The sequence below is a fragment of the Lonchura striata genome, chromosome 1 (genome assembly GCF_050655825.1).
Source record: "Lonchura striata isolate lonStrDom1 chromosome 1, ASM5065582v1, whole genome shotgun sequence".
Taxonomy (NCBI): Eukaryota; Metazoa; Chordata; class Aves; order Passeriformes; family Estrildidae; genus Lonchura; species Lonchura striata.
In genome coordinates, this window is record NC_140703.1 from 74215820 (window position 1) to 74237651 (window position 21832).

The following is a 21832-nucleotide window of genomic DNA, read 5'->3' on the forward strand; positions in this document are numbered from 1 at the left end:
AGGGAAGTAAGAGGGTCCCAGCAAGTTTGGACTGCCAGGCCTAGCCAGGAAAATGCTGTTTGGAAAAATTACAACTCAACAGCTCCATGTATTTTGAGGACTCACTTTATCACAATTTTTAGCACCTTCTGTTGAATCTTTGCATGCATCATAATAGTTCACAACTATTCTATTCTAAATTCTATTCTGTTCTATTTACCCCTGCAGCATCCAGAGCCAGGTCACACTAACAATTATGCAATGGAAGACAAATAAATATGCAGGAGTACTTAATAGGAAACTAGGTCCACTGGCCAAAATTTGCTACTGTAAGTGACTGATGTGTCTTCTTAACCCCAGAGGCTTTTTTTCTTGGTAAGCAAAATGAAGGGGAAGAGCCAAGTAAGTACAAATTACTACATTAAAAATTAACTGATAATCATACATTTTTATGTACGGTCTCTCATGACACCCTTCTCTCTCAATTAGAGAGGTGTTGTTTGATGGCTGGACTGTTCAGGGGTTAAGGAATTGGCAGATTGGTGCAGAGGTTTGTGGTCAATGCCTTAATGTCCAGGTGGAGGCTGGTGATGGGTGGTGTCCCTCATGGCTCTGTCCTGGGGCTGGTGCTCTTCAACGTCTTGACAGCACCCTCAGCAAGTCTGCATGCGGCAGCTGACACACCTGGAGGAGAGGATGCCATCCAGAGGGAAGTTCAACAAGTCCAGGTGCAAGGTGCTACACCTGGGTCAAGGCAACCCTAGACATGAGCACAGACCAGGAGAACTTACTGAAAGAAGCCCTGTGGAGATCGGGGCTTGCTTGCGGATGAAAAGCTGGACACGAGTCAACAACGTGAGCTCACAGGCCCAGAAAGCCACTTGTATCCTGCCTGTGGCCAGGAGGGCGAGGGAGGGGATCCTGCCCTTGTGAGAACCCACCTGCAGTGCTGTTGCATCCAGCTCTGGGGTCCTCAGCTCAAGAAAGGTGTTGACCTGTATGAGCAGGTCCAGAGGGTCACAGAGATGATCAGAGGATTGGAGCACCTCTCTGTGAAGACAGCCTGAGAGACTTGGGTTTGTTCAGCCTGGAGAAGAGAGGGTCCCAGGAGGCCTTACAGCAGCTTCTGGAATCTTAAGAAGGATTACAGAAAGGAGGGAATTGGACTCTTTGTATGGGCAGACAGGACAAGGGGAAATGGTTTTGAACTAAAAGAAAATAGGTTTATATTAGATGTTAGGAAGAAATTCTTCACTGTGACAGTGGTGAGGCACTAGAACAGGTTGCCCAGGGAAGCTATGGATGGCCCATCCCTGGTGATGTCCAAGGCCAGGCTGAGCAGGTCCCGTGAAAGGTGTCTTTGCCCATGGCAAGGGGGTTGGGACTGCATGATCCCTGAGGTCCCTTCTAAACCAAACCTTTTTATCATTCTATTTTTGAAACTGTTCCAGTTTAATCAAAGTGAGCAGTTTTGTTGCAGGTTTTGTGCAGGTGGGAACACAAAGCTGTCTATAACTCACTGGTAACTGCTCTAGAGATTTTTTTTTTATGAAACAAAACCAGCCCATCAATGAGGAAAACGAATCTTTATTTTTTTTCTCTAAAAGCAGTATCCATGTACATGGTTTTTTATATGGTTTAGTGGTGGTTTTAAGATGTGAATAGTCACATCACAGAAACAATACAGAACAACCAATGAAGGAATGAAGAGCTAGTTTGACAACTGCTTTATCAAGTAGCCCAAACATTATTTTTAGCTAATGGCTTTGCCACAGTGGACTTCAGGACAATATTAAAATCTTACCTACTCAACACAAATACAGAGATAACAACTGGGAAAAGAGCTACAAAATACAATTATTGCTTTTGTATCTGCATTGCTTCCTTGCAGGATACTCTATTGTATGCTGGGAAAGCAGTTCTTGAATTTCAGTTTCATTAAGAATGTCATTTAGATAAATAAAAAGTAACGAACCAGCCAATCTCACATGGTTAATTTATCTGACACCAAAAGAAAATGGGTTGTTCTACAAAAAAAAAAAAAAAAAAAAAAAAGCAGAGAGGTTTTGTTTTATAAGGCAAACAGTAGATTGTTATACTTTGAAAAAGAGAGGATGGATGTGCTTCAATATCTAAGTAAATTTGGTTTGTAGGTGTTCCCAAAGCCTGCAAAGGGCAATCCTGGCCAAACCCTGCAGACCTGTCAGCACCAGTGAGATCTCCCCTGTGCTTGGGAGGAGGTGGCTTTGTGTTCCTCAAGGTCCCAGCCCAGCTGCACTTACACACACGCCAGTCTGACCCAGGTATTCCCTCACACCACTAAACCAGCCCACACCTCTGCCTCTGCTGAAGTCAGGTGTAAGTGTTGATGCCCTCCCACGGCTATTGAGTGTGAGAGGGAATGAGAACTATTGCAGTCATTTAGCTTAAAGGGTAGACAGAGTAATAAACACTCCAAGCACAAGTTATGACAACCCTTTAAGACCGGAAGATGGAAAATTATTTCAAGAACACTGATAACTATGAACCACACATAGTATTTGGTAGTGCCTCTATAAACATCTGTGAGAGACCTGATGTGCACCAGCACATTTCCCTGGACTGCATGGCAAGGAAAACCCAGCACTCTGCAGGATGCTTCCCTTGCAAATGTGCATTTCCCGTGTGATTGGGTGCCTAGGCCAGCAGCTTCTCACAAAACCTTGAGAAATGTATTCTAGAACATCTAAAGATGAAATTTGAACATCTCTCGTGTTACTGAGCAAAAGGTTAGCTGGAAAAACCATTTAATACAGGTGATTCTAGGTTTAGTCTATGATTAGTCTAAACAATGTGCCCAAACATATTTAATTTGCACAAAATTCTTAAACAATGCCTCTCTAGAATTTACAAAATATATAAAACATGTGATTTGACATTTATAAAACCTCAGCCCTTTTACAGAAAACAAAACAAGGCCATAGAATTTTAAGTCTACTGGTTTTTCTTCTCAGCAGTTTTAGTTCCTATGATAAAAAAAGTTCAACAAACAGCATTCCACCATGGCCTTATAATGCAAGGAATAAATTAGCAAGTCACACTGTAAATAAAAATAAATAATTTCTAAGGTTTTTTTTTTAATGGTCTTTTTAATTGCACAGTATTTTAAATTTTCAGTAGCAATGGAAAGTCAGTTGGGTATTTTTCTAAATGCTCCACAGAGCAGGAAAGCATTCTGTCTCATTTTTCAAACTTTACACATTGAAAATACCTTGGTTGAACCATCAACTGATAAAACTGGTGAATGTTTTGGTAGTCTCTTACTGTGGCAAGATGGTGCAGCATCTCTCACCCAAGGCATTCAGTCCTCCGGTGCTCACCCTGCTGGGGCAAATGCCCTCAGTGTTCCCTTCCACGTGAGGTACTCTGGTTTACACTGGCAGCTTTGATATTTTTGGGAAGGTGTCCACCATCAGCTACAACTTTCACAGCAGAAGTTCATCGACATCTCAGCTACAGTCCGCACCCGCTGAGACTGCAGGAGTCTCCTTTGAGGTTTTTCCCCAGCCTGGCATGCCTTCTCTTTTCAGGGCATCACACCGACACATCAGGCTTTGGGCTCTCCCCAGAGCTACTCTGCAATGGAGGACCAAGCTACAATTCAGACATACCAAAGAAAATGGGACACCTGGGAAGGTATGATCTTACCTCAGACCATTAGCAGTATCTTAAATCCACTTGTCAAATATATGTGTGTATATATACAAATATATACATATACACACACACATATATATACATATACGTACATATATATATATATATATGAAACCCACATATTTGAAAAAAAAAAAACCAAAGTGATTAATACTGTCATAGGCTGTCATATTTAGCTCAAAGTTAGTTATCTACAGGACATACTTAAAAACTCTTAAATATTTGTGACATGTATTGAAAACAGTTGTGGGGAGATGTGTAATGTATGTGCATTAGAAATACTGTATAGCTATATACTATTACTGATGCAGTTATAACAGCTTGGGATTTTATCTAAAAATACAGAGTTTCTGCTAGGTATCAAAACAACTCTCAAGTAATGAAGACAAAGGGAAGTTTTGCCCTCTTCTTAGTTGAGGGACAGCTCTAATTTGAAGGTACTATATCCTTCATTGCATCTCTGGCACTCAGCTGGGGCCAAGACAGTATCACTGAATTACCTCTGCTATTTAAGGATCATGGCAGGTTACAGCTCAGTTATTTGCATCAATGCAATTACATAGATAAAGGTAATACCACTGCATCCATGTTTGTTATTGGTGTACTCTTTAGGAGCTGTTAAATATACAGACTGATCTCATCATGGAGATGTTCACACACAATTCCTCCATCTGTTACCACAGCAAAACAAAAGGAAGTATCAAGGCAAACATTTTGTCCACAATAAATTTCCTTTACTGAACAAAAGTGAGTCTAAGGGGAACTAGCACATCATTGCACAACATTAATATCCACCAAATTACTCCTGCTCTTGTATTTTTAAAGCATTTTCAGTGCTTGGGTGCATAGCACAGAACCTATCACAAGAATTCCCTAGCGACCACCACCCTTTGGGGATTCAGTACTGCCCTGGCTGTATGTGGAGGCAATGGACACAGGTAACTCAGGCCTGGGCAGTGCAGCTCCTCACACTGGTATCTCAGTTGCTGAGCCCCTGCTCTAGGCCAGACTGTTACATGTGCATGGCAGGAGCATCCTGGTGCCCACATCACAGGAAATAACACATTTCAGTTCATGCTTAAAGGAACATACACATTTCAGTTCATGCTTAAAGGAATTGAACTTTTGGCAGAAGTAAATACCTACATAAAAATAAATGTAGAAACCTATTAAAACCACAAACACAATAATTGCATTATTAAAACAGCTGCATCTACACTATGGTGTAGTACTTCAGTGTAATTCAATTTAACCAAATCTCAGCGTACAACTAAGATGAGACCCATTTCCCACTCCAAACCTCAGCGTTAGCACTGCACCAATCTCTACATTCAAGGCTGCTCTACGGATGGCGACCAACCAAATCCAGGGAAAAACTGTTGCCACAGGTGAAGAGGTCTTCTCCCTAAACAGACAATGCAGGACAGATGGTGTAGAGCCCCTCTGGCCATGCCACGGGAACAGGCAATGGCAGAACCTGCAGTGCTCTGGCAGTGGAAGCTGCAGGAGCACCATGTCCTGAATTGGTTTGCTGAACATGGTTCAGATTATTGGATAAGTCTATAGCACAATGCTCTTTAGAAGCATTTACTGTATACCCAAACCCTACTTGCTGCAACACATGGTGTCACACAAGTAGTGAAAACGTCTTCGTATTCAAAGGTGCTTGGACATCATTTTCAGGCAGCATTTTACCTTTATTTTAGTGAGTTTCCACTACAAAGATTTTAGAAGTAAGAAGATGCCAATAGTCTATTTCTTCGTTTTAGTATGTGAAATTGAGAGAGACACCTAAATAAATACCTACTTTTACTTGCCTAAATCTATTCTATGTCTGAAATCTCTAATTTTTAAATAAGGGATAAAATGTTGCCCAAAAGACTAGTTATAATTTTACATTTGTATTTCTAATCTACAAATCAAAATAGTTCTCAGTTAAAAAGATACAATTTGTATCAACAGTAAAAGGTACTTTCTGGTTCTTCAGGGCCTTACTTAAAACTCCAGCAAATGTACCAAAATTATCAGCTGCAATAGTGTAAATGAGTGACATTTTTTTAACACTGAACATCATTACAATAGATGGAAGCCTAAAACTGTCGGCAACTGATCATGTCATGGAAGTACATCTGACATCAATTGCAAAAACTATTTTTCATATATATATATATATATATATATATATATATATGTATATACATATATATATATATATATATATATAAGCTTAAGAGGTGCTAGTAAAACCCATGACTTTAAACCAGAAATATCCCTTACTAATGCTAAAACAGACTTGGCTTGTCTGTTTCTAAACCTACACTATTTGTGGCAAGAATCAGGCCTACACAATGCAAAAAGCAAAAAAACTAACTCCAGGAACACATATGGTATCTTCTCTCCCCACAACCCTCCCCTGCCAAAAAAGAAAAAAAAAAGTTTAAGATATTATTTTGAGCTACAATATCATTACCATAGTGCAGATAATAAATGTTGCATATCCTGAACACACAAAACCTTTTCAGGCCAGCCTTGATAAATAGCAAGAAAAATCAAACAGTATTTTAAATACAAAACTTGCATTGAGATAATTAAATTCATTTAAAAACAGGTAAATACTTTATAAAAAGCATATTTTATCCAGTACAGTTGTGCAGCAATACAAAGGAAAAACATATAAAACAACTAAACAGGGCCCTACGATTTCAGGTCCCCGTCTACTGACCAGAGATACACACAACTGGGTAAAAACACACGGGCACTGAAACAGGGTGGCCTGGTTTGGAGTGGTTCTGAGCATTTGCAATTTCTCTTAGCTTCCAAAGGGGCTGCAAATTCTCAGTACCTCTGAAAATCAGGCAATAAGGCTTTTAACATATCCATAAATTAGTAAAAAATAAAAAATTTTTTCCTCTTCTGTTTGCATCTGATCTTACTAATTGACTGCACTAACAAAAACATGTAACTATTTAAGCAAAAGAAAGAAAGCAACAAAAAGTGCCATACTATAAATTACCAATATATTGTTACCCATTTCACTGTTAACTGGTAACTTAATTATTTGTTTCAAAAAATGAAGTCAGTGCTGTAGGAAATCTTTGTTTTCTACAAACAGGTGATTACAGCACGAAAAAGCTCACAAAAACAAACATACATCAGACATACTCATGGTGGTTTAAAAAGTTCAGAAACTTGGCTTGAAAATTGGCTTGAAAATTGCCTGCCAGAAACAGCAAAATCCTCATTCTGTAGTTTAATATCTCACAGCTCAAGGATAAGCATCCAGCAAGTTAAAAAACGAAACCAAAAATCCCAACAAAATGTAACAGTGATAAGAAAGTGCTGCATATAAACCCCTGATGCACCAAAGATTATAACCAGAGACCACAGATTTTTTTTTTTTAATATATATATATATATATTAATTTAAACTGGAACATCCTCCAGATGTGAAAATAGCCATTTAAAAATTTTCAAACTAGAACACAAAACTTATCTGGTACTTTCAATGCATGGGGCTATACATACAGACTCCATGATACACTATTTCACATAAACGGATTACTATATAACCTCCTTGCTGAGAAGGAGATCCCAAATGCTATTGTAGCAAACCTCCCTCAGCGGTAGAGCTGAGCTGAAAACTACGAGACACCACAAAGATGCGTCATCTCTCAATAACCTAGCTGAGATTTCTCCACTAAGATGGCAGCAGCGAGCTGCTGAGCGTCCGTCACGTGAGGGTTCTTCTTCATCACCATCCTCACGAGATCGGGGGGGAAGATGTTGCAGAGGTTAACGTAAACCTTCTCCCGGGTGTCTTGGAGCCTTGGGGGGTCTTGCGGGATTCCACAGTAAGGTATGCGCCAGGGCTGGTCCTGCTGCTCGGGAAGGCTTTGGAAGGCAAACTGCTCGTAGCATGGCTGCGTGGGGTTGCTGGGCAAGGAGTACGTCTGGCGGTAGCCGTAGGCATCCATCCCGTAACTCTGCCTATCCCAACCTCCCAGCCCTTCCTGGCCAGAGTAAGGCTTCCTGTGTCTTAACGGAGAGTTTTCATACAAACGCGAGTCTGAAATGCTGTCTATTCTTGTGGACACCAGGGCTCTCCCCAGATGCAGGGTCTTCGAATGAGATGAGCTCTGAGGTGCAGAGTAGTCGTTCGGACAGCTGGAACGAGCACCGACTGCTGGATGCTGCAGATGCACAGCCATATACGGAATGGGAGATTTGTGGTGATGCTTTGGTTCTTCGTGACTATAGCTCTGCACTCGAGCGAGGGGCTCGTGGTAGCTCTGCAGGAAGGGCTGAGCGTTAAGGCGGCCGTGGGGGTGCATGTGCTGGCACTTCAAGTTCTCCTCCAGCTGTGGGTCAGGTGAACTCATGTAAGAGCGGTCGCTGTAACCCACGTAGGAATCGCTGCTGCCACAGCTGATGCTCCCCTCGCTGCTGCAGTCGGAGGCTACAGAGCTAATCCGATAATCTGTGTCCAAGGAGAAGCGCCTCTCAGGACTACGTGGTCCAGACATGCTGAGGTTTGAATATGCACTCAGCATAGAGTAATAGCCTACATCCACCGGAGATTCACATTTTGGATACTGGTCATAAGGCATTGGTGTTCCATGATTTTTGGTTGCCATCATCACTGTAGGATACTGTCCCTGTGGTCTTTGATCCTGAGGTGGGAAGTGAACTCCGGATGGAAGGCCGTTAGTTAAAGGTGCAGTACTTTGGGGTTTTCCAGCAGAGGAACTTGGTATACTAACTAAAGAAGGTACAGACCTGGTTTCCAATTTGTTTTTGGTGGGAAGCTTTTCCTCCAAGTCTTGGTAGACTTGAGTCCTTATACTAGGATCCGATTGCCTCTTTGGAGCAGCACGCTTCAGCTCTGAAGTGCCATCACTTTTAGTGCTACAGGGAACGCTATTGCTTTTTACCAGTCCTCCTTCACTTGTAGTTTTGGCAGCTGTGCTTCTAGACATGGCACGAAGTTCATCAGCTACAGATCGCTGAGGCTGATTTCCTCTTTCTGGATGGTAGTATTTGCATTTGTGTCCATAGGTACATTTCTTCCCTATTAATGCAAACAGAATCAGATTTAAAAAAACTTCAAACAAATATGTTTGACATCAAATAACAGAAAAGCTCCTCATATGAAGTTCTACTGTTGTTTTGAAAGATCTTGCAAACAAGATTGGTTTTGTGCAACACAGGGTGTGCTTTAAGAACATCTCCTGTTTTGTGGGGAAAAAAGAGGTGCTGGTAGTGTCCTGCAGCTGGTGCTCTGGGAATGCAGACCAACACTACCAGCCACATTTTGAGCTGGATGTGGCACTGCCAGGGAGGCTGTACACACCTGCTGTGTTGGGCCAAGGCAATATACAGGCAGAAAACTTAATAGAGAAGTCCCACAGCCATATGGCCAGCAGGTTTCAGCTCAGCCAAGATGCTTGTAAGAATGCTCAGTAGCTAAACTTCAGATAGCTCAATTAATTCTCTGAAAGAAAACCTCAGTATCTCATGACATTAGAAAGGGCTTCTGAACCTGCAGGTGTTGATTTGGATTTATTCCAATGAATGTTTAATTAAGCTGCTCCTTTAGTTCAACTAGTAGGCAGAAATGTTTCACAGAAATGTTTTTTAAGTAGCACATAAAAACATTGCTTCAGTTTCCACCATCAGCTCAGCATTTCAACCCATGTCAGGCTACAACAACAACGTTAAAACCAATGTTAAAGAGTCTTAAACAGTTTTGTCAATGTTAAAATAAAGCAGGATCTTGGTCCCCAGTCCCAGTACATAAAGATTCATGGGTTAAATCAAATTACCATATGGACATGGTTGCTTCTTATGCTCTGGCACAATAGGCTTCTTCCTAAGGAAATTGTCCAGACTTGGACCATGGCGGCCAAGAGGATCATCAGGAGGCATAAATCTACAAAGAAAGAACGAAGTATTATGGAAGCAAACAAGCCCTTTCATACTTCTCATGCAATGACCAAGAACATATATGACTATGCTACACCATAACTGCCATCCTGTAGTTTTTAATTCCGGGAACCTCAAGAGCAGTTTTGAAAGGCCATCTTTCTGCTGCCTTAGAGGTAGGTCACAGGAACAGACTGTGTGGACACCTCTAGACTGCTTCAGACACCTTTGGTCCAGCTCAGCTGATGCTTTGTGGCAATGTGGGGCTGCAAATAACCCATCCCAAAATCAAAAGTAAGGGCTGCAATACAGGCAGCCATTTCTTAAAAGACCACTACTAGCTTTGCAAAACTGTGGTGATGGCCTTAGATTCTTGCATCAGCATTCAGGCACCTCAACACAAGTGCCTGCTTAGGGGAGCACTGAGTTCCTCCCACTACAAGAAACCACCAGCAGTAACTGCAGTTGATCTGTAGGCTGGGGTACAGTCACAATAGATGGATCTAATCAGACAGTTGAACTACGAACCCCCTGAAGTTCATTTCAGTTTGGGTTTTTCTATGACTATAGGACTTAGAAGTCTAACCACAGGCACTCCAAAATGTTTGCTCGGTATATCAATGGAACTGGAATATTATACCATAACATACATAAAATATACATTGGCAAACACCAAAGAGAAAAAAATAGGATAAAAAGACCTAAAAATTGCTTCAAAAACAGTTTCAAGTACTTCTAATCAGAAGACCAAATTTATGATTGACTATTCCTCTTGTTTTCCTACATATACCTAATGATTTGGATGTAAGATGAAAAACTTGTACAAATCTTCCAACTGTCCTCTCCTCTATTTTAGTGGCACACGTAAAGACAGAATGACTTACTTGTCATTAACAAATGAATACATCAACAAGCGTTCATCTATGAACTTCTTCCATTCTGGCTTTTCATTAGCTAGATCCCTGTAGTTATCATTAGAGACAATGATGCCATCTGATTCAAAGGCCAACTTCACTATGAATCGGTCATCATAGCACACCACCCTTCTCCCTTGCACGCGCCGGGATGGTGTGAACACGAGAATCTTCTCCTTTTCCAATTTTCGTAAGATTTCTTGATCTACAAGGAATAAGAATCAGAAGTCAAACAAGAAAGAAAAGAAAAAAATTTGTTTAACCTCTAAAGATATTAGGCTTGAGGAAGAAAATCCAAGCATTTAGGACTAAAAATGTCTTATATGTTATAGTCCACATATGATATCTGAACTTATAGTCAGCAGTCAGCTGGCAATACTTTCAAAAAACCCTAAAAACAAATATAAACCTCCTGCTCCACACTATTTCTCTATGACTAACACAGGGGACCTTGTTCATGTTCCTGCGGCTGAAAAGAAAAACCATTTTATCACTCCTCTGGCGAAGGGGCCATTTTTATCACCACTAAATATGAAGACTATACCCAAGTATAGCCATGGTTTTCTCATAACTTGTCCTTGGTAAAGACAGACCTTTTCCATCTCTTCATAGAACCCAGCAAGAAATATCTTTTGAAAGAATTCCAGTAGCTCATATTAATGGGACTGTCTCATGAAAGTCTCTGTCCATCAACAGAAGGGGTACTCACAAGGACTAGAAAATCCATATTCTGTACAAGCACTCAGGTTCTCCACAGATATTAACAAGTATTCCCCAGAAAGGCATCTGACGTAATTTTGCAAGCAACAGCAAAAATGGTGGTGATTTGGTTTGGTTTTTTTTGTTAACACTGGTAATATTTTAGATTGTATCTTTCCTTGAATGGTTTACCCATTTATGTATAAGTTCTTATGAAAGCCAGACAGATTTCCCTTCAATTCTTCTAAATAGGCATACTTAGCATTTTATGTAGTTCCTTCTTGTTCTACAGAATCTGTCACTCACATATCCCAAAAGCATTTTATTTTCCCTTTTCCTGTGTAAAACCTGAAGATCCCAAGGAGCTTTGAAAGACAGACCTCAAGCTACGAAGGAAGTTGTACCTTAGTACTGCAGCACCTACCCTTTATGTTGATTCTCCTACCTATCACTCTCCTTGGAGCAGACAAGCTATGAAAAAAAAATCCACACAAAAACTAGGCAACATCTAAAACAGCAGAAGATGCTTGCGTAGTGAAAATGAGTCATGGCTATTAGCAATGGTTAAGATCTCAAATAACTCAACTGTTTTGTAGCATAAGAAACTTGATAGGGAACATGTTCCATTTGGGTAAAAAAAAAAAAAGATTCCAAGAGGGAGAAATACAGCAGTAATATAACATATAAGCAATATATTTGATACAAGCATTTATTTGCTTAGTAGAAAAAGCACAAGATTTTAAATGAAATACAACCTTTTTGTATTCAACCCCTCACAATATGCTAGATGTTGAGTAAGAGTGAGATGAGGGTGATTTTTTTTTCCCTGCTAGGAAAGAATAAAAAAAATCTGCCATGTGATGACTGGCAGGTACTAGTAAGAAAGATGTGGCTGTTCTTTTGTCCAAGAGGCTTCTCACGAATGCTGACAGTCTAGAACCATCCCCATGTTAGTCATCTAGAAGTTTTTCAAAACTCCAGCTGGTCATGTACTTCAGGTGCATATCTCTGGAAACAAGTGTCAGCACCAGGTATTTTACATGCCTGGTAGCACACGGGCTTCCTGCATCCTTAGAGGAAAACAGAAGATGCAGTATTTTTACAAAAGATACAATAACCTGCTCTGATCTTCCTCCCATTTTCAGGGTCCATGATGACACATGGAAAACTGATTTCTCATTGCTAGAGAACTGACCATTGGTAGGTCAATTCCAGCCTTGCTGCTTTCTTGAAGAACCTTTTGGGGGTTTTAGCCCTATGCACACTTCAAGCAGACGTCAAAATTTAATTCTAAGTGGCCAAATTTTTTTTATTTAGCTAATGCTCTTCTCACACCCCAAACACTAGTACAGCAAAAGAGAATGGCTTCAAGAAGAAGGCTCCACACTGCCAACAGGGTAACAGCAGTTTTACAAATGTTTCCTTGTGTTAACATGCTATATTCTAGTAGCAATCAAGCAAATTGAATGAAGCGTTCAGAGGATCTTTCCAGAGATTTGAAGATGCACATGGCAATCAAAACATGCTTCTGTATTCTTTTAGAAGCTACAGCTATTGGTCTCAAAAGCTTCCCCTCATTTAATGGTAGCTGTGCTACCCCCCTCCCCATCAAAAAAACCAACAACCCTTCCTCCTCTCCAACTTCTAGGGTTTTTTTAACACCCAACTACTTTCTATTCCAACTTTAGGGCAGTTAGAGGATGTCTCTCCAGCCTTCATAAAGAACCTGTTAGTTTGATGAAGGAATAAATACCTTTACACCAAATTTTTTCCTATATTATTACATTCAAAATTTAAATTTTCTAAAGTTGTCTATTTGCTAATAGTAACGACAAAGAGGAGAGCCATTCATTCCCTTTCTGTCTGGATAATTACCATATCCCAAAGCATGGGCAGGGACAGGCCAGCCTGGCAGAATCTGTTCACCACAAGAAATAATACCCAAAAAATGACCAACTTCAAACCTCTTTGCTACTAAATACTGCATGGACATAGCAGATTTTAAAAAAGGCCATTACGTCCTTCAGGAAGTAAGTAACAATGGTATGGAAACTTAAGCAGATGATCAGAACAGAACAGGAGGACTTGGAGAGGGCATTGCTTTGTCTTTTTCCTGCCTATAGATTACAATGAAATTACTGCACTGAAGATACTTTCTGTTACAGCCTTTCATTGCTGAAAGTTTGTTCATTTGAGCAGTAGCACTCCTGCTGGGAAAAGCACTGAACAAACAAGCAAAGAGGGAGCTTACCTGTTATAAGTGCATCTGGTCTTGACTGTTCTTTCCTCCATGCTGGCACAAACACAGTAACATCCTTGTGGCCTCTCTCCAAAAACCAATCTACTGCCAGTTTGATTCCTCGACAAGAAAATACTTCTTTGTTCCCATGGCTGAAACACACACATTAAAATTCTTTATTAGATTACTTTTTCTATGACCATAAATGGAGCTCAGTAAAATGCAGATGAGCCATGCTCTTCACTTGCTCCATGGTTTCTAAAGGCACCTGGGAGTCTGTCTGAGCCATGCCCAAACACAGCTATCATTTCTAAAAAATGGTGAGGGAGAGGGCTGCTAAATCTTCCAAACACATTTATTACCACCTGTACACAGATTTGACAAGCAAAGAAAAATATAAGTAGGGGTTTTTAGAAATCTTCATAGCCTAACCAAAATATGGGGTATAACAGGCAGCTCAAAGACTTGGTGTGGGAAAGCAGGAGGTCCAAAATACCAACATGAGAGTGCACTGTGCTTAGGAAATGGTAGCAGATGAGCACAGGTGTGCACAGCAGCAGGGGAAGGCACAGAAGAGCCAGCTGCTGCAGGAGCTCCTCAAGGTCCTGTGTGAACAGGGAATGAGGGAGGAGAAGGCCTCCAAGCTTAAGGGGATGGCAGGAATTCAAGAGGACAAATTAGACAAACTGAGGAGACTCCAAAATCAACATGGCAAAACTAAGAATGTGCTTAGTACGTACTTCAGAAGGAGAAATTAATGTGCATTTAAAATGCTGTGTAGAGACAATTAATTGTGATCAGACAAAAGCAAAACAAAATATGTGTCTGTTGTGCAATAACTGTCTGGGGTAAGGCAAGAGACGCAATGATGTAATTTTCAAAAGGCAGACAAGTCTTTGCCCTGCTTCTACATCCAGTTTCAGGCATGACATTATAAAGGAGATGAAATGGAAGGAATACAAAAGAAAGTGAAAGACGACCTATGAGGAAAGGCTGAAGGAAGCACATTTAGCTAATCTGGAAAAAAAACCAGCTTGTTGAAGAACAAACCAATCACCCATGTATAGAATGTAACTGAAATGGAGGACAGCAATCAACCAATAGGTATCCATAGATTGTGACATGGTTGCTGTGAGAAAAATTTGGGATTGCCCCATGATGGGCACACCCAGATCTAGCCAGCTCCACAGTGCAGGAGATGGGAATGAGGGAACAGCATGGTATGAGGATGAGGAGCTGCTTCATGAGAAGCAGGTACATGCCCAGAGGGACTTGGACACTAGAGAACAGGAAAAGTGCAAGAAGAAAGAAGCAGCGGAGAAAAACTGTGACATTCTGACCCCAGTCCCCTGCACCGCTCACAGCTGCTCTGAAAGGACTGACTGCACCTGCAGCTATGACAAGGTGTAAGAATGATGCTGTGGTGAGGTAGTGAGGAGGACACATGTTTGGAGTGAAGCAAGCCTGGAAAAGGGGAAACAGTCTTTCCCCTAAGTATTTTAATATTTGTCTTTTTTGTTTCCCAATACTTGATTTGGAATTAAATATTTATATTAACTGGGTATAAAGCAAATTGAATTCCCTAGGCTGAGTATGCCTGACATAAAAAATTATATGATGAGTGATCTCTCTGTCATTATTTTGAGCCATGGGTTTTCTTGCTTCTGCTCCTCCAGTTTTCTCTCCCATTCTGCTGGGAGGAGGTGAGCCACAGCCAACCCACTAGAGTCCCACTGGATGAGTCCTTAACTGGAGCTAGAGAAGTCCTTAAGTAACATAGTTAAACACTATGTTAGTGAAAGCTTTCTCCTTGATCTGTGGGACAGTCTTGCCATGGATTCTGGGATCTCCTGACTGGACACTTTGCAGAACAAGAAAAACAGCTCCTCTGAGGCCTGTCTGAGGTTCTCTGTGCACAAGAGACAAGCAACTTTTGTGACACCCCTCCCAGCACTGCAGCTCTGTGTAGCAGAAGAAACAGCAGGGGCATGGAAAGAAGGCATCACCTTTCACTTGGCTGGCTTGTCATGTATAGCAGGTATGCCACAATCTGCTTTCCAGAAGGGTAAAAGAAAATTCTTTGTCTGTGGTTAGTGAGGGGGACAATATAATGACAGATAGCCACAGGGATTTTAGAAGTACCTTTCTCCTTGCATGTTTTGGGGTAAATAAAACACCAGAAAATTATTTAAAAAATTTTTCCCCCTCAATAGGAAAGTATGTACCTACTTTTCCCACCTTCTAAAACATAGCACTGCTGTGTCTTTCTTGACACTGTGAGAGCTTGAGTAATTGTGCACTAGACAAAGTGCCAAAGAAAAAGTGAGGAAACTTTTGCAAAAATATTCTGGTTTCAGAAGCCTTTGAAGGAGGTGGCGTACACTTGCACCTCAGTCAAGAGAGAATAATGAGTCATGGCTAACACATCTTACAAAGCATCATTCTCAGCAAAAGCTGTGTTGAACATTACAGATCACAAACAAAAGGAAGAAAAAAAAAAGAAAAGGAAAAAGGAAAATAAGAACCCACTACCATTAACTGGATTTAAGTGAGGAAATGTCCTACTTCCTCTTGTAATGAAACTGCAGACAGTACCTGTAAACACAAGCATATACTCTGATATTACAATTGTTGCCAGCCATAATGATCAAAGCTTGTAGATTTTAGCTGCCCTGGGGTACTCAAAGGATACTCTAAGCCCATCTTCTGTGTATTTAGGGCTACACTAGGAACACTGTCAGGAAAAAAATATCTATGTACCTCAACATCCTATTCAGCTTTAGCTATAGTCCTTTGCAGTAATGAATTCCCTGTTTTCTATGATCATACCACACAATATTGTATTACATAATAATAACACTGTAATAATAAAACACAGAGCAGTATATTTTTTTTTTTTTTGGCATTGTTTTATACTACACAACTACTCCTGTGCTTGTTTGGCTGCAAGAGTGGTATCTCTGTGTATTTCAAAACTTACCAGGAATAGAAAACCAAGCCACACACAGATGTGACACGAAGTGCACATGCACAGCAAAAATGGCCAACAGTATTTCATCTATGGTCTAATTTCATCTTCCCTTGACAAGACATGATTGGAACACTTGGTGCAAATTCAGTGCCCGGGGGCAGTCATAAGGCCTCTTTTGCAGAGCCTGAGACAAGAGGGTACTGCTCATGCTATCAGCAAGCTGGATGCAACCATAAACATATTGTAATCCATTTTAAAACAGTCAGGAAGATCTTGTTCCAGCTATTAAATTCCAGTGGAATCACTGTACTGTGATTACTCTAAACAATCTCCATGGTTTCAAGTGGATAAACCCACTTTGAACTCCTGACAATGAAAAAGTGATGTGTTAGACTACATATTAGCAGCACTATGTTTCTTTCTGCAAATCTGAGAAATAATTTAATGAAAAAAATACAGGACTCTTGGAAAAAAAATGGACATTCTTGTCTATTGCTTTCCATCAGGTTGTAGTTCAGGCCATGCTTTTAAAGGCAGAGGGAGGACCACACAGTTCAGCTCCTTCATTTTCTATTGCACAGTGCAGACTATCAAAATTCTTTTATCCAGAATATAAATTTTAAATATACTTAAACTGTATGAAACAGAAGTGGCAAATGCAATACCAGCTATTCTGCACTGCTGAGCAAGTGAATTTGTAACTTGTATAAATCTTCACTCTTTTTTCCACTCCTTTTCAGATACATGCCTAAGCTTGGATATGAGTGGATACAAATTCCAAGGAATTGAAATCATTAGTGAGAGAGTCTGTAAAAGAGATGTGTAATTAAAATTTGTTCTTTTGTTTTGTTGTTGTGCAGATCTGATGCTCTTCATTTTGTGATTTTTGTGCTTCATCAGCTTTATGATGTCATATGGTGAAAAGACTGAAATCATGCTACTGCTTCTGACTTCCTTCTCCTTAGTTGTGAAAAAGATGAGAAATGTTTGTACTTCTTTGTCAAGAAACTTCCTTTTAAAAATCTCTTTCCAATTATTAGGAATATGAGAAAGCTCAGATGTGTCAGGTTGACAGCTGTAGCCCTGGGTGAGACACTGGCTTAATAGTACTTTGGTTCTGTCTGCTGACTATGTTTCATCTACCACTCTCAGTTGCAAGATAAATTATATTCCTTTAGAAATACCTATTTCTTTTTCATATCATGTATGAACGATTCCTTTTACCATCACTTTTATATATGGTCTGTTGATAGTTCTGATTTTATTTTTAAATTAAAGAAAATAAAGTAGCACGTTTCCTGAGCAAAAAATCAACAAGCATTTTTTACACTAGGAGAATTAGTAAAAAGTGTAAAACTTCTGATGAGAACACTTTTCATTTTCTCTGTTACCTTCCTAGACCCCAAATTAGATTTTCTAGTGACCGTCTTGGAAAGACTTGTGGTACACACACTTAAAAGACTATTTAGAATACTTGCAAGACTTCTAGTGTGCTCTAATACAATATCCAAACCAACACTCAGATTCTGAAAGCTACAGAAAACATGCGTATTGATGACAAGAGGTGAGGTCTACAATAACATCTGTTGCACACAGTTTTTTTACAACTGAAATCTGCACACATCCACACACCTATCATATAAAAGCATATTGACTAAAAGCAAGAAAACACTAAAACACATACCTGCCTATTACAAATTATTACAGAGTTACCAAATAATTTTCTTCTGTCATATCATGGGAGGAAGAGTGTTCACTCCATAGCACAGACAGAGAAGAATTTCTACCCTGTATCATATCAGTGACTCGTAACCCTGGCAGCCTGGTTTTGTAACTAGCCTCATCCCTTTTAAATTACTTTTTTTAAGCTCTACTAATTCCATAATCACAGAAATCATTTGTCCTAAAATATTTCTCATTAACCTCAGCCTTCTATCAGTCCTGCATTTTTTCCCCTCTATATATGTATATTTTGATGCTGACATGAAGCAGATAGAACAGGAGCCAAATGTTTGGGGCTCTTTTCCATTAGCCCAAATTACTTCAATGCTTTGAGGTGTTTTAAAGAAAAAAGCCTTGGAAGCTGTCACATATTTCAATACACCTCTTGCTTGTAGGGCTTCCAATGCTGGAGCACTCTGCAAGTGCAGCAGGTGCTGTCTCCAGCCAGAACTGCATGTGGATCTCTGTCAGAGCCATACACGCAGCACTCAATGTCAAAACAGGCAAAGAGAAGCTACACTCAAAGCTGCCAGTGACAAGCTCTTATCCATATGATCGTCACTTGCTGGAAAAAATATTTTTATCTATTCCTTATAGTGACATCTCAAAATAAACTAAAAAAATAGATAGTGGTACTGAAAAATGAATGTCTGAATCAAGGTACCAAGATACAACCACGTCTACCAAACTCAGCAACACAATCTGAGGAGAAGCTAATGCAGCTACATTGTTAGTTTGTTAAAATAAATGAACAATTAAATTGTCACATGAAAACTCCATGTGGCATAGAAAAGACAACTTTGGCTAACACAATGTGCAGTTGTGGAGAACCTTCTGTGTCAGTAGGGTATCAGTGAACCTTTTACTACAGCCCAACCTGCCTCAGGGTTAACACACAGGACCAAGGCTCACTTGTCTGAGCAGAGATGTCTAACACTGGTTAGACACCCCAGTGACACTTTCTCCAGCTGGATGACACTCCTGAATGGCACTGGGGACTCTGCCCATGACTGTCAGGCCTGGGTGTATGTTTCTGGTCCCACCAAGCCCCTACAACATCCACATCTGGTGGGATGCCTGGGCATGAAAGCTAGAAAAAAATTGTAAAATATCTGTCTTAAAAGTGGGAATGTGCTTAACTAAAACCAACTCCCTAGATCAGCATCTTCCTCTTCCCAAACAAAACTTAGTACACCATTTATCTCATGCTGTGTTTTCCCTTGTGCAATGATGCACAATCAAGGACTACTTCAATACAGAGGCCAAGGTTTTCCAGAAAGGGAAGCTGACATGCATCACCTCCATGGCCTGAGAATCCCAAGGGCAAAGTTTTCAGAGGAATCTAATTGACCAAAACAAGATCAATTGATTTCAATCTGAAAATGAAAACAACATTACCAAAATACTTTGATTCCTTTCCCCATAAACTTCTGAAAGTTGTTGTCTAAAACTAATAATAAAGCAAGTAAAGTAATCATATAATTTTACATCAGTGTTATCTTCATGTTGCACTCTCTGTAAGCAAAGCAAACTTTTCTTCTGCCAATAAATTTTCAGCATAAAGTTTTATATATATTTGAAACATTATTTTCACAGTCAGCAAAGAAATTCTGAAGGCACCTAGGACACCTAGCGAAAACTATCAAGGTCCACAACAGCTCTAGGGGATTATCTAATTTGCTGTTCAGCTCTGATTTTAAGTTTATATACACAGAAAAATCAGACTCATCTGTAAGAGCATTCTAACAAAAAACCTTGATGTTTAAGGCTTAAACTGTGGGCATCTTTCCTCTTCTGAATAAAGATTAACTCAACTCTAAGACAGGTAGAATAACAAAACAAGACCAGACTTGAAGTATCCTATAGGAAGCTAAACAGCAATTCTTCAAGTCATAGCTTTATTCAGTTTGAAAGAGGATGCTTTCTATGTTTTTAAAACTTCAGCCAATTCACATTATTTAGACCATATTGTAGGTTTAAACTTGATATACACAAGATGCATTTGATGACTCATTTACAGTTTAATGCACAAATGACAAGCAGTGTCACATGAAAGTTTAAGGGAAGTTTTCCAAATGTTACCAAAAAGCAGAAAAAATGACTGCTGGGTTTTCCTGAATCTACAGCTTGCTAAAACAGCTTGTCTGTAACAGGAGTAGTCACCAGACAACTGGCATACACGCAGGCTCTGGTTTGCCAGAGTAAGTTGTTCCGACCCAAGCCTTTTTCTGTGCTGCTCTAAAGAAATTCATTAATCCATCAGTTCACTAGATACTACCAGTTCCACAAATATGAATATCCAGTCACATAACCAGATATATCCTTCCTCCTTTGTGTCAGACCAAGTTGTTCTCCCAATGACAAAAATATCAGGTTATGTTAACATATCTAATGGAAAAAGAATACTTTCTGATTACCCCTGCTCTCTGAATTAGGAAGGTGAATCAACTCATTTTACAGCCACCCAGTCACTAGATGAGATGCAGATAGGAAAGCATCCCTGGCAGTGGGATAGAGGTAAGCCTAAAAGTAAATCACTCTGTGTCACTCACTGGATGTTTTGTGAAACTACATCCTTAATTAGCCATGGAATGGAGACACAGGGTAGCACAGTGTTTGATCCTTCCAGAAGGGGACAGCCATCTCATCCTACTTGAATTACTGGATATCAGTCATCTCAACATTCTCCATAAAATTTTCCCACCCTGTCAAATACATCCTTTAAATGAAAATTAGTAACTCTTATCTAGAATAATTCTAATACTAAATGTTATCATCAAGTATGTGCATTACAACAACATGGGAATAAGAATACAGATTATAGTTTTTAACCATTCCTGTGATAATGTGTGAGAAAGCTTCCAAGAACACCTCTCAAAAGACTATCTACACTCTTGTTTAGGGCACAGGCCCATTTCCCTTTAGCAATTTCAGAGTGAACTCATTGGCCACAACTCGGAAGAGCAAAGAGGAAAGACAAAACTGTGACAATTTATAGCTACCCATAACAGGACCCTGGATATTTACATACAGAGATCTGAAGAAGATTGAACTGCAAGTGAACTCCTAGTCTCCAAAAGTCCAAGAGACTCCAAGTCTCTCCTGCATGTAAAAGCTGAAATCTTTCCAGTATTTAATATGCTTAGTTACTAGTGCCTATTTTCTCTAAGGGGAGATAACAGATCCTGTTTGCACAACAGGCATCAGCAGCTGAGACTCATCTTTTACATACATGGGACTGGCTTTCCTAATCAAGGACTGATTTCTAGAAAAAGGCAGGATGGACTGGACCAACCAGCCATTTGGCAAAGATGCTTTTGTTCTGACCAACACAACATGGCATCAGTAATCCATGAAGTTTCTGGAGTGCTTTTGCAGTAACTTCTTAACATGGGTGACTGAGTAGCTAACAAGTGCACCAGCTGGGACTCAGAAACAAGGGAGAAGGAGACTGAGATGGGAAGGTCAGGGGCTGCCCTCACTGCAGTGACCATGAGAGGCAGATCCTGTGAAGAAAGAGCAAGGCAAAAAGCAGAATTATGAGATCAGAATTACTGGAGAGCAGATTTTGGCTCTGAGGAGAATCCTATGCAGAGAAGAGTGAACAGGAGAGAGTGGATTTTTCAAGGATCACCCATGCCAAGCTCAAGATTGGCCCACAGCAACATGCAGGAAGTTGGGCAAAAGTAA

General features: G+C 40.1%; 1 protein-coding gene across 2 annotated transcripts in view; it reads right to left on the minus strand.

Annotated features, from left to right (window-relative positions):
* Positions 1-1546: 1546 nt before the first annotated feature.
* The window catches only part of ZC3H12C (zinc finger CCCH-type containing 12C), a 44689-nt gene continuing 24403 nt past the window's right edge, over positions 1547-21832 (minus strand). For both annotated transcript variants that reach the window (XM_085581116.1, XM_021525700.3), the window contains exons 3-6: positions 13462-13601; positions 10482-10716; positions 9498-9604; positions 1547-8743 (exon numbers count right to left, since the gene is read on the minus strand). In XM_085581116.1, the coding sequence (XP_085437242.1) occupies positions 7347-8743; positions 9498-9604; positions 10482-10716; positions 13462-13601 (1879 nt within the window). In that variant the 3' untranslated portion in view covers positions 1547-7346. The remainder of the gene's footprint in view (positions 8744-9497; positions 9605-10481; positions 10717-13461; positions 13602-21832) is intronic.